General features: G+C 46.6%; 1 protein-coding gene across 2 annotated transcripts in view; it reads right to left on the bottom strand.

The window, feature by feature from the left end:
• DNAH10 (dynein axonemal heavy chain 10) overlaps nt 1-13503 on the bottom strand; it is a 172208-nt gene that overhangs the window by 43913 nt on the left and 114792 nt on the right. For both annotated transcript variants that reach the window (XM_030821624.1, XM_003276237.3), the window contains 4 exons: nt 12398-12491; nt 11954-12121; nt 9955-10143; nt 4480-4651 (listed from right to left, as the gene is read on the bottom strand). In XM_030821624.1, coding sequence (XP_030677484.1) covers nt 4480-4651; nt 9955-10143; nt 11954-12121; nt 12398-12491 — 623 coding nt within the window. The remainder of the gene's footprint in view (nt 1-4479; nt 4652-9954; nt 10144-11953; nt 12122-12397; nt 12492-13503) is intronic.

The following is a 13503-nucleotide window of genomic DNA, read 5'->3' as shown; positions in this document are numbered from 1 at the left end:
CTGGTCTTCCCTGGGGTCCCCCATGCACTTTTTCCCTCTGCTGATGTTGCTCTGTGTCCTTTTGCTGTAATGACTCACAGCCATGAGCAGGACTGCATGATGAGTCCTGCGAGACCTCCTAGCAAGTCACAGAGCCGGGGATGGTCTTGGGGATATTCAACAAGGGAGAGGGATCCCTCCCTTGGCAGGGAGCCCAAGACTCCCAAAAGACAAAAAGGAACTTGCTCCCTGTGCTCTGCCTGCCCTCTCAGTCTCTGCTCGTTCCTCTTCCACCTGAACTCAGTGCTGGGCTCTCCCTGGATGGTTCACTCGGGTCCCACCATGTGTCAGTGACTCTGAAATTGACATCCCCACCCTTGGCCCCTATTCTGAGAACCAGACTCATGTACACACTGCCTATGTATTATGGCTGAAGTTGCATGTCCCCCTGAAAAAGATATACTGAAGTCCCCCAAGTAGCTCAGATTGTGACCTTATTTGGAAATTGTCTTTACAGAGATAATCAAGTTGAAATGAGGTCATTGAGATGGGCCCTAATGCAATACGACAAGTGCCCTTATAAAGGGGGGAAATTCAGACACGGAGACAGACAGAACACAAGGGGAAGGCCACATGACAACGAAGACAGGGATGGGAGTGCTGTGCCTACAAGCCAAGGAACACCAAAGACTGTCAGCAGCCGCCAGCAACACAGATTCCCCCACCCAGAGCTCAGAAGGAACGGGCTCTGCCGACACCGTGACCTTGGGCTCCTGGCCTCCAGAACTGTGAGAGTAGATTTCTGTTGTTTTAAGCCACCCAGTTTGTGGCACTTTCTGACGACAGCCCCAGCAAACTAATACACTATATGACATCACATTCGGATTCTCACCTAGTGCAGCAAACTCAACACGCTCCTAATGCCACAAGCCCAGACCTGGTCTTCCTCATCTCAGCAAATGGAAGCACTGATCACTCGCTCTGCCAGAAACCTGGGAGTCACCCTTGATACCCCTCCCCCAACCTATATCCAAATCCATTGAAGTCCTGTTGGCTCTGCCTCCCGAATACCTCGTGAATTCACCCACTTCTCTCTGTCCCCAGTGCCCTACCCTCCTCCAATCACTGTCACTTCCTGCCTACACTGCAGGGGTAGCTCCAAACTGGACGCCCCTCTCCCACTCCTGTTCCCCTCTAGTCTAGTCCCCACGGGGCACTGGAGGGATCTTTTAAAAACATAAATCTTGGCTGGGTGCAGTGGCTCACACCTGTAATCCCAACACTTTGGGAAGTTGAGGCAGGAAAACACTAGAGCCCAGGAGTTCAAGACCAGCCTGGGCAATGCAGCAAGACCCTATCTCTTGAAAAAAAATTTTTTTTTTTTTAATCAGCTGGTTGTGGTGAGATGCATCTGTAGTCCCAGCTACTTGAAAGGCTGGGACAGGAAGATCGTGTAAGCCCAGGAGCTGGAAGCTACAATGAGCTATGATCATGCCGCTTCATTCTGGCCTGGGCAACAGAGCAAGACCCTGTCTCTGAAATAATTAATTAATTAAATCTAAAAAATTAAAAAACCCACAAATCTAGACTACATCATTGCACTGAGAGTAAAATCTTATCTCCTATAAATGACCCACAAGGTTCCACGTCATAGACCCCCTCCACCTCGTCCTGATCCCTGCACAACAGCCCCCTAAAGGTGTCCATGGCATCCTAAGCCCAGGAACCTGCCAGTGGGTTTCCTTTTGTTTCCTGCAAAAAGGACTTTGTGGATGTGACTCAGTTAAGGATGGTGAAATGGAGCAAATGCTCTCAATTATCCAGGTGGGCTGGAGACAATCACAGGGGTCCTCACAAGAGAGAAGCAGCCGAGCTGGCATCAGGATGACAGAAGCAGAGACTGGAGGGATGAGAGGCAGCGAGCCAACGAGCCAAGAAACTGGGTGACCTGAAGCAGCTGGAAGAGACAGGGAAACAGAGTGTCCCCAGGAAGCTCTGGAAGGAACCAGCCCCGCCAACACTCTGATTTTAACCCCTTAAGACTCTTTGCTGATTTCTGACCTCCAGGTGCCTAAGGGAATAAATCTGTGCTGTTTGGGGAAATTTGCTACAGCGGCCCTAGGGAGTGTGATCATACAGCATCTCTCAGGCCTCAGCTGAAAAGTCTCTACAGTGACGCCTTCCCTGTCTGCCCTGAGATGGCTCCTGCCCACACTCTCTCTCACAGCACCTCCCCTTTGCACTCATGGCTCTTACCACAATCTGCAATTGCTGTATCTCTGTGTATTTGTTGTTGTCGTTAACCAGCCCACTCACACGCTGAAATGTATGCTCCAAGGAGGGCAGAGGTCATGACCACCTTATTCCCTACCAAACCCAGTGTCTGGAATAAACACTGTGGAATAAATCCAGGTGGATGACCCGATCCCTCCTCTCAAGGAGCCGACCACCCATTGAAACAGACGCGACTTAAAACGCAATGATCAAAATGCAGCAAATATACACTTAAAATGTTGTGCATTTCCCTGTACATAAATTTTACATGAAAAGAAAACACTAAACAAAACTTGAACTCTAGATAGTGGCACGCAGAAGCATTTAGCGGGGAGAGCAGTGACATTGCAATTGACTTTGAAACGCATCTAAAAACGAGAAGGGTGGAAGCAGGGAGGGAGGGAAAGCTGTTTACATGCGTGACAAAGCCAAGTGCAGCAAGACGTGAATGGAGGGATCTAGATGGCATGCCAGCAGATGTTCACAGAAAAAATTCAGCCTCACTGTTATGTTAGAAATTTTTTATAGTAAATGCTGGGAGGCTGGGGCTCAATGAATAACACAGCAATACAATAATGAATATGGTCAGGTGCTGAAACAAACAAGCAATCGATGAAATAGGTCCCTGGGAAAGAAAGGAGGTGCCTGTAAGCCATTAGGCCAGGCAAAGTCAGCATGGATCTTTGCAGGGCCCCAGGGTAGACAAGACAACAACACGGTAAAGTGGTTGTGAGCGTGGCTAAGATGCTAAAAATCCTGGGTTCGAGTCTCACCTCAGTGCCTTCCCAGCAAGGTGCCCTTGGATAAGGTAGGTGGCATCTCTAGTAGATTTCTGGGGCAGCCATGACTAATTACCCCAAAGCGAGTGGCTTAAGACAAGAAATATAGACACCGACTCTCTTGCAGTTCTGGAGGCCTGAAATTAAGGTCTCAGGGTAACCTGCCAAAAGCTCCAAGGGAAAAATCCTTCTTTGCCTCCTCTGGCTTCTGGTGGCTCCAGGTGTCCCGTGGTTTGTGGGAATCTTTATGGGACCTTATTCTCTGTGTCTCAAATCTCCCTCTGCCTTCTCTTATAAGGACAGCTGTCACTGGATTTAGGATCCACCCTAAATCCAGGAAGGCACTTCAAGATCTTTAATTTAATTACATCTGCAAAGACTCTTTTTCGTACAAAGGTCTCATTCACAAGATCCAGGGGTTTAGGATGTGTCTTTTGGGGGGCCACTATTCAGCCCTCTACAGGGGCCTCAGTTTCCTCAGCTGTGAAATGAGGATGTTAATGGTACCTTCCCTATTAGGTTTGATTGTTTTTCAGTTGTTTTTGTTTTTTTTCTTTTTGAAGACAGGGTCTCACTCTGTTGCCCAGGCTGGAATGCAATAACATGATCATGGCTTACCGCAGCCCCAACCTCCCAGGCTCAAGCAATCCTCCTGTCTCAGCCTCCTGAGTAGCTGGAACTACAGGCTCATGCCATCATGCCTGCCTAACTTTTTAAAAATATTTTTGTGCCAGGCGCAGTGGCTCACGCCTGTAATCCCAGCACTTTGGGAGGCCGAGGCGGGCGGATCACGAGGTCAGGAGATCGAGACCATCTTGGCTAACATGGTGAAACCCCGTCTCTACTGAAAATACAAAAAATTAGCCGGGTGTGGTGGCGTGCACCTGTAGTCCCAGCTACTCGGGAGGCTGAGGCAGGAGAATGGTGTGAACCCAGGAGGCGGAGCTTGCAGTGAGCCGAGATCACGCCACTGCACTCCAGCCTGGAAGACAGAGCGAGACTCCGTCTAAAAAAAAAAAATTTGTAAAGACGGGGTGTCAAACTCATGGGCTCAAGCTATCCTCCCTCCTTGGCCTCCCAGAGTGCTGGGATCACAGGCGGGAGGCACCACACCCGGCCTCTCGCCAGGTTTTTGTGGAGACGGGAATGCATGCCGCACACTTAGCACGGCCCGGGGCACAGCCAGATGCCCAGACACCACCTGTTCTCATTGCAAGGGCACTGCCATCATCGCAGACGGAGAGAAGGGGGCACACTCGGGAGACTCCAGGACACGAGGAGCCAAGGAAGACAACGAGACCTATCTCAGGGGCCGCCGTGAGGGAGGAACAGGGACACCCGCACAGGGCTACCCACAGTGTCTGGAGGTGGTAACTGCTGAAGAAAGTGACCTCCCTTCAGAGCTGAGCGGGGTGTTGGCCACAGCGGGTGCCAGGCGTGGCTGTACCTGAGGTCAGCATGTTGTTGATGAGCTCCAGGAAGCCCTCCTCAGCCACATGGGCATCCGTGAACAGAAAGATCATCGCTTTGTTCTCAATCCCAAGTTTCAAATAGAGGCTCTTCAGGTCTTCCCGGAAATTGTTCTCCGAGTAGCCTCGGCTCAGCAGAATCTCAAATACCTGCGGTGCAGACACAGGGCACACAGGCGTCACCACCACCAGCCCCCCTTCCCTGCAGGCTCCGGGGCGGGGACGCTGGAGGAGAGTGCAGAGGGCGCGGGTCTGTCCAAGCTCAAGGAAGTAGGTCAGGAAAGAAAAGTCTGGAAGGGACTCCCTGTCGTGAAACAGAGGAGGGGGAAGCCCCATAAGCCCAGCAACAGAGGAAACGGGGGAAGAATGTAGCCCGAGGTGAGCGCCAGCCACATACTGCAGTTTACAGAAAATCAGACCCTGTGGGAAGATGCACACAGGGAGAAATAAGCAGGCACTTTAACTTCCTGACAGGAAATCAATGTACATATGAAATCGATGTAAATGTGAATAAGGACATAAGTTTAAAGCACACTTTTTCTGCTCAAGTGTTTCTTTTAGCTCAGAAGCAGAAATTAAAACTTTCATTGCAACCAGCGACTGTCAGAAACGTGTCAGATTTCCAGGAACTGAGAGATCTCTCTCTATTCCCTACCTCCCTCAACCCTATGCATTGACACACACGCTTCACTCACACTGTCACACACACAGTCACACTTACATGGTCATTCCCACATGTTCACACTCAGCCACACACTTGCACCCTGGCATGCACTAGAACACACGCTCACACACACACACACACACACATGCACGCACACACACGCACGCAACACAACCAGGATGCCTTCTGGCCAATAGACTCTGGTCTCCAGTTCTGCCTGTCGCCTGCAAACCTTCCTCACCCCTCCCGAGTGCAGCCGCCTCCTCTCCCCAGCAGCGCCTGGCACTACTCTCTGAACACCTGTTCTGACCCCACTACCCAACCCTCTCCACTTCCTAGGGCCCAGACACAGCCCTGTGTTTTCTCAACCTCCTCCAGATCTCTGTCCCTCAACATCCTCTCTGCTGTTCCTCAAGGCGCTACTTCAGGGGAAAATGCCTCAGATTTACCTGGACAAATCAACAGAAAAAAAAAAAAAAAAACACTTTCCAGTGGGGAATGCCTTATCCTACAGAAAAATGTGGAAAACAATTACAGTTACATTTTAACAATGAATGATTTCAATTATGTATTTCATCAGATTTAAAGCTAGATCAAGCATAATTTAGTTTTTCCCTTTTTTACAAATACCTCAAACAAAAGGCCAATATTTGTGAAATTTTGGAAGCTGGATTCATTGAATGAACTGTGATTGCTCTCCTATATAAAGAGTTCTCACAACCCAATAAGTATATAAAGGGGCAACACACAAAAGAGAAAAGGTAAATGTCCAAAAAATGTATAAAAGGATATTCAAACTTTACTATTAATTGGAGAAAGGATCATTTAAACTGCAATATTTTCTACCTATAATCTTGACAAATATCAGAATGACAATATCTAGTATTGGCAAGAATATGTGAAAACGGACACTGCCAGTTGCATAAATTAGCATAATCCTTTGTGGTGGGGTGATTGGTTGTTAATAAGGACACTTTTTTCCTTTCCTTCTGTCCTGCATCCCTAGGTCCTTTCCACTCCAAAGAGGCAAACTCCATATGAGTTTAGGTCCAACCTTCCCAGTGCAAAATCTGGTGCCATGCAACAAAAGCCTTAAAAGAGCATATACCCTTTAACCTGCCAATTTACCAATTTCTAAAGAAAGTGATCCTATGGGGAAAAAAAACTGAACTATATTCAAAGATACATAAACAAAGGTGTTCATCACTGCACTGTTTGTAATAAGAAAACAAGGGCAAAGCTAAATGCCCGCCATTGGAAATGGGTTATGTGTGGCATATCCAAACAATGGAATACTGTCCAACGCTTCCAAAGACAATGTAAATACATATTTATTGACTTGGAAAGAGGCAGTGACACAGTGGAGAAAAATTACATAAGTTATATATAACATTAACCCATTGCTGGTAAGAAGGAAATATGTTTGTGTATGAATGCACATATGGTCCCTGACTTCCTCTGGTTCAACTTAGAATTTTTTGACTTTGCCATGGCACAAAAGTGCTACACTTTCAGCACACTCCTCAACTTAACGATGGAGTCACATCCAGATAAACCCATTGTAAGTTGAATATATAAATCAAAAGTGCATTTTCAGCTATAATATTTTCAACTTATGATGGGTTTATTGAGACAGCCCTATTGTAAGTTGAAAAGTGTGCATTATTCCGTTGGTTCCCAGACCAAAAATTAAAATGACAGAAAAATAATTTAAAAAAAGAAAAGTATACACTAAAATGCTACTGGTACCTAACAGTGGCGATCTTTAGACGCTTCTGCATCATTTGAATTGTTGCAGTGCGGATTATTCCATTTAGAGGGAGAGAAACGAGTGAGTTCATAACAATAGTGATTCTTACTCCGTGCAATGGACTGAATGTTCTCCCCCCACACACACACACAAATTCTTTTGTTGAAATCATAACCCCCAATGTGATGGTATTTGGAGGTTGGGCTTTTAGGAGGTGATTAGGTGATGAGGGTGGAGCCCTCACGAATGGGATTAGTGCCCTTATAAAAGGGACCCCAAAGACTTTTCTTGCTGTCATCCATCCATGTAAGGATGCCATGAGAAGCCAGCCATCTGCAACCCAGGAGAGGGCCCTCTCTGGAGCCCGACCATGCTGGCACCCTGATCTTGGAATTCCCAGCCTCCAGAATGGTGAGAAACAAACACCTGCTGTCCATGAGCCAGCCATTCTAGTGCACTTTGTTATAACAGCCTGAACTGCCTAAGACTCTCTGTGGTAATGGCAATGATGCTGAGTTAAATCTGATTCCAGAAAACACACTGAAGACAAACAAGAAAGTCTGTGCAAAAGAATACCTCTTAGGTCAGGAGTTCGAGACCATCCTGGCCAACATGGCAAAACCCCATCTCTACTAAAAATACAAAAGTTAGCCGAGAATGGTGGCACGTGCCTGTAATCCCAGCTACTCGGGAGGCTGAGGCAGGAGAATCACTTGAACCCGGGGAGGCGGAGGTTGCAGTGAGCCGAGATCGCGTCATTGCATTCCAGCCTGGGTGACAAGAGCAAAACTCCATCTCGGTGGCGGGGGGCTGGGGGGGAGGGAAGAACACCTCTTGCTTGCTAGGAGAAGAGTCATGAAAATGGCCCTTCTGCAAGAAGTGTCTTCTCTAAAGGTAGACTTATCAAAGGGTTCTGAGGTAGACATGAGGGTGGCTGAGCATCTGAGAAGAACTGAGGCTGAATACAGATCCCGTCCTGCGCCACACCCAGAACAGGCACGGACAAAACTTCAGTCCGTTGCATGGAGTAAGAATCACTACTGTTATGGACTCACTCATTTCTCTCTCTCTCTAAATGGAATAATCCTCATTGCAACAATTCAAGTAATGTAGAAACGTCTAAAGAAAATAAAGATCATTTGTAATTTCATCACCTAAAGATAGCTGCTGTTAGGTACTAGTTGCATTTTAGGGTACACTTTTCAGCTTAAGATGGGGCTACGTCTCAATAAATCCATTGTAAGTTGAAAATATTATAAGCATGCATGTGTATCATGCAACCAAAGGTGAAAACAGAGGCATTTTGGATAATGGGAGACCCTAATAGTGGAAGAAGTCAGATACCAGAGAACTAATGAAGGGTCGGGGAGAAAAGGGTGAATCAGGGACATGACTCTTCTTCAAATTACGTCTCAATGCATAGTGTCTGCGCCACTTCGAGAGGCCCCTTGCAGGTGAGTTACCTGTGGAACCTGCAGGAGGTACCTGTACGATTCTAAGAACGGTGTGGACAAACAGGAACCCTCAGATGCTGCCGGTAGGAATGGAAAACGGTGCAGCCACACCCTGGAGGTTCCTCAAACGATTAAACATAGAGTTATCATAGGATCCCGCAATGCCACTTGCAGGAGCATACTCAAGAGCAATGCAAACACACGTCCACACAGAAACTTGTGCATGAAAGCTCACAGCAGCACTGTCCACAAAAGCCAACAGGTGGAAACAACAAACATACCCAGCAGTGGATAAAGGAAACGTGGCATAGCCACGCGAGGGCCTCCTATTTGGCAAAAAAAAATGAGTCACCGACGCATGCTGCAACATGAACTTTGAAAGCACTGTGCTAAAAGAAAGACACCAGACACAAAACAGACACACACACTATTCACATGAAAGTCTAGAATAGGAAGACTATAGAGACAGAAGGCAGATTAGTCCGTTGGTTGCTCGGGGCTCGATGAGGGGAGGGTGCGGAGGTCAGGGCGGTGATCACTTTATAAAGGGCATGGGATTTCTTTTTGAAACCACAGAATGTTCTTTTTTTTTTTTTTTTTTTTTTTTTTTTGACAGAGTCTTACTCTGTCTCCCAGGCTGGAGTGCTGTGGCATGATCTCAGCTCACTGCAACCTCTGCCTCCCAGGTTCAAGTGATTCTCCCGCCTCAGCCTCTGAGTAGCTGGGATTACAGGTGCGTGCCACCACGCCTGGATATTTTTTTTGTTTTTAGTAGAGACAGGGTTTCACTATGTTGGCAAGGGTGGTCACGAACTCCTGACCTCAAGTGACCCACCCGCCTCAGCCTCCCAAAGTGCTGGGATTACAGGTGTGAGCCACGGTGCCCGGCTGAAGCCACAGAAGTGTTCTAAAGTAGACTGTGGTCTGGTTGCACAGATCTGTGAATGTGCCAACAAGCATTGGCTTGTATGCTTTCAATGTGTGGATTGTACGGACTTGAATTCGATCTCAGTAAAGCTGTTTAAAAATACAAGATTCTAAGATTAACCCAGATCTGTGTGCAGGCTGTGCAGATATGGCAGCCAGCAAATTGCCAACCCCATACTATGGGTGCACTGAGGTTTGAGCCAAGCCCTCCCCATATGAACACACATCACCGTTCACAGGATGTACTTGTATTTGACTTTCTAACTTGATCTGACATTCTCCATCCTAAAAACAAAGCAATACAGATGGTGCCCAGCTTTGATGGTTCCACTTAGGATTTTTCAACTTTACGATGGGTTAATTGGAATATTAAATGCATTTTCAACTCACGAAATTTTTGACTTATGATTAGTTTATCAAGATGTAACCCTATCCTAAGCCAAAGAACATCTGTACTTAGATGCTTTGGCTATTCAGTTAAAATATAGTAATATCAAGCCAAAAACAAGAAACAATAAAACAAACCAAGACACCCACCTCGATACTCTATGAAAACATCATGCTATGATCTGCTGTGGATTGTTCCAATATGTACATGAACTACCAACTGCAGAAACTGGCATCGCAAACCTATTTCTGGGAGGGTACGTGGACTGACCTCACAGCCGGCTGTGAAGGCAGCCAGCCTCGAAAGAGACTGCTTCCCTGAGCCCCCTACCCCGACCAGCAGGGCATGGCCACGGTCCATGCGGATGATACGGTGCACCCGGGTTAAATGCTCCAGTGCGTCATCAAAGAGAACCAAGTTCATTTTAGTGTTGCTTTCATTATACTCTTCAAGAATTTCCTGCATTAAAAAAAAAAAAAAGAATTAAAAACCCAGCACGGTGGGTTTTACAATCTACCCATCTGACAAAGGGCTAATATCCAGAATCTACAAAGAGCTTAAACAAATTTACAAGAAAAAAATCAAACAACCCCATCAAAAAGTGGGCGAAGGAGATGAACAGACACTTCTCAAAAGAAGACATTTATGCAGCCAACAGACACACGAAAAAATGCTCATCATCACTGGCCATCAGAGAAATGCAAATCAAAATTACAGTGAGATACCATCTCACACCAGTTAGAATGGCGATCACTAAAAAGTCAGGAAACAACAGGTGCTGGAGAGGATGTGAAGAAATACGAACACTTTTACACTGTTGGTGGGACTGTAAACTAGTTCAACCATTGTGGAAGACAGTGTGGCGATTCCTCAAGGATCTAGAACTAGAAATACCGTTTGACCCAGCCATCCCATTACTGGGCATATACCTAAAGGATTATAAATCATGCTACTATAAAGACACATGCACACGTATGTTTACTGTGGCACTATTCACAATAGCAAAGACTAGGAACCAACCCAAATGGCCATCAATGATAGACCGGATTAAGAAAATGTGGCACATATACACCATGGAATACTATGCAGCCATTAAAAAGGATGAGTTCATGTCCTTTGTAGGGACATGGATGAAGCTGGAAACCATCATTCTCAGCAAACTATGGCAAGGACAGAAAACCAAACACCGCATGTTCTCACTCATAGGTGGGAATTGAACAATGAGAACACTTGGACACAGGAAGGGGAACATTACACACTAGGGCCTGTTGTGGGGTGGGGGGAGGGGGGAGGGACAGCATTAGGAGATATACCCAATGTAAATGATGAGTTAATGGGTGCAGCACACCAACATGGCACATGTATACATATGTAACAAACCTGCATGTTGTGCACATGTACCCTAGAATTTAAAGTATAAAAGAAAAAAAAAGAATTTAAAACTCAGCATGGTGGCTCATGCCTATAATCCCAGCACTTTGGGAGGCTGAGGAGGGTCCCAGGACTTCGAGACCAACCTGGGCCACCGAGCAAGACTACGTCTCTACAAAAATAAAAACAAAAAAATTAGCTGGGCACGGTGATGTGTGCCCGTAGTCCCGGCTACTCAGGAGGCTGAGGCAGGAAGATCACTTGAGCCCAGGAGGTTGAGGCTGCAGAGAGCCGTGATCGTACCACTGCACTGTGGCCTGGGTGACAGAGAGAGACCCTGTCTCAAAATAAATAAATAAATAAATAAAGTCTTAAAGGATCACTGGATTTTAAGTGACAGACTCCCTCCTTTTGTCCAGAGGAGATTAAGAATGGAAGAGAGATTTTTCTGAACATCTATAGTAGTTAAAATAATTAAACTGTTTGGGTCTCCAGGACTAATCTAGCTTTCACAATCGAGATTTCCATCTGCTGGGCTTTGATTGGCCAGCAGCGACCCAAAGCAGGTAACAAAGCTCATCTCATGAATTTAAAAGAAAACGAATATTAGGGAGTCAAACACGTGGTTCCCAAACCTGGCTGTGTGCCAGAATCCGGGGACCTCCATGGGCCCAGCGCAGAAATCTCACGGGGTGGCCCCAGGAGTCTAACAATTTCCTAACGTCATTCCCAAGCATGCTGGATGTGGGAACCACCGGACCAGACACAAGCCTGTATTTCAAGCCCTCAGACAGAGCCACAGGTGTTAGGCTCCTGGGCACCCGCGCAATGCTCAGCTCCCGCTTGGCCCATGCTCAGGAGAAAGTGAGCCCACGGACAGGGTGGGGCTCATCCCCACCTGGAACAGAGCCTTGGCCGCCTCGTAGTCCTGGATGTCTTCATAAATGCGTGGTTCTCCTTCGTGCAGAGCCATCCGGAAGTCTCCAAACAATATGGGATCCCTCATCACCACCTCCACGTCATCGTTAAAATGTTCCGTAACCAAGCCGCCTATGTGCTGTTGTACCTTGAAACAGAAGCCCACTTAAGGTCCCAAACTCAACAACAGTACACGGGCTGAAACTTGTTAGGAACAGAGGATACACTATTATTATCTAAAATAATTTGCATTCTATTTTTTTTCAGTTGATGCAAGGCGCTTAATAACCAATCCACCCTCCTTTGCCCCATTGACCTTTCGTGCCTATTTTTCCGCAATTCACATCTTACGTAAAAAACACTTTTGGCGCTTGTTTATTTTCCTGAGAAGAATTTCCTGAGAAGAAGCATTGGATGTACTGACCAGCTGCTTGTCTGTTTCACTGATCAGCCGGTCGTGGAAGACTCTCAGACACTCATTCCTCCAGACTCTCACCATCTGGGCCACCGTCTGGAATCTGCAGAATGGAAGGGACAAAAATCAGCCAGGAAGTCACCTGAAGGATACCAGGGCTGACAGCTGTGACATTCAGACAGATGCACAGAGCACAATAAAGGCCCAACATTTCTCCAGTCCTGCCCCTCTAGTCTCAACGTTAATGAAATCTAACCAGACAGTCCAACAGAAGCTAAGAAAGTAGTGTAACCCCCCTAAAGTCATCATCCGTAGCTTATCTTACTGTAGGAAAGAAAAAAAGAGCGTTGTCTATAAATGACGTAAAATAAGTACCTGACATCATCCCTACTTGTTGGAATACATGAATTTAAAATCAGCATCAGGGTCACTGGCAACTTCTTTTTCTTTCTTTTTTCTTTTTTTAAGAGGTGGGGTCTCGCTTTGTTACCCAGGCTGGTACCTTGGCACAATCATAGCTCACTGCCACCTCAAATTCCTGGGCTTAAGTGATCCTCCCACCTCAGTCTCCCAAGTGGCTGGGACTACAGGCACATACCACCACACTCAGCTAATTTTTGAAGTGTTTTTGTAGAGATGGAGTCTCACTATGCTGTCCAGGCTGGTCTAAAACTCCTGGGCTCAAGTGATCCTCCCCCCTTGGCCTCCCAAAGTGCTGAGACTACAGGCATGAGCCACTGTGCCTGGCCAACAGCTCCTTTTCCTAAGAGCCAACTTCATCTGGCCCCAGTTCCAGAACTTTCCCTGCATTCTAGCAAAGAACAGTCACTCCACCTGAAACACCTGGAGCTGCCCTCTCCTGACCGCCCCTGACATTCTGTATGTTTCAAGGCACTCAAAAACAGGATACATGGAAAATTCTCAATTCATTTTTCAGTATCTTCTGGATTCGTAATATGAATCCACATAATTGGACTATGCTTGCGAATCCACATAGGCTAAAGTAGACGTTCGTGTGAAGGCATAAGCCTAGTTTTAATCGGAAATTTCCCTATATCGTGACTTAAATCTTTTCTGTCCTCTGCTTACTTCTCATAAAGACACACATCCTATAA

Source organism: Nomascus leucogenys, chromosome 10, assembly GCF_006542625.1.
Source record: "Nomascus leucogenys isolate Asia chromosome 10, Asia_NLE_v1, whole genome shotgun sequence".
NCBI classification, from domain to species: domain Eukaryota; kingdom Metazoa; phylum Chordata; class Mammalia; order Primates; family Hylobatidae; genus Nomascus; species Nomascus leucogenys.
Note: the sequence above shows the minus strand (reverse complement) of the source record. Positions and strands in the feature narration are given on the sequence as shown.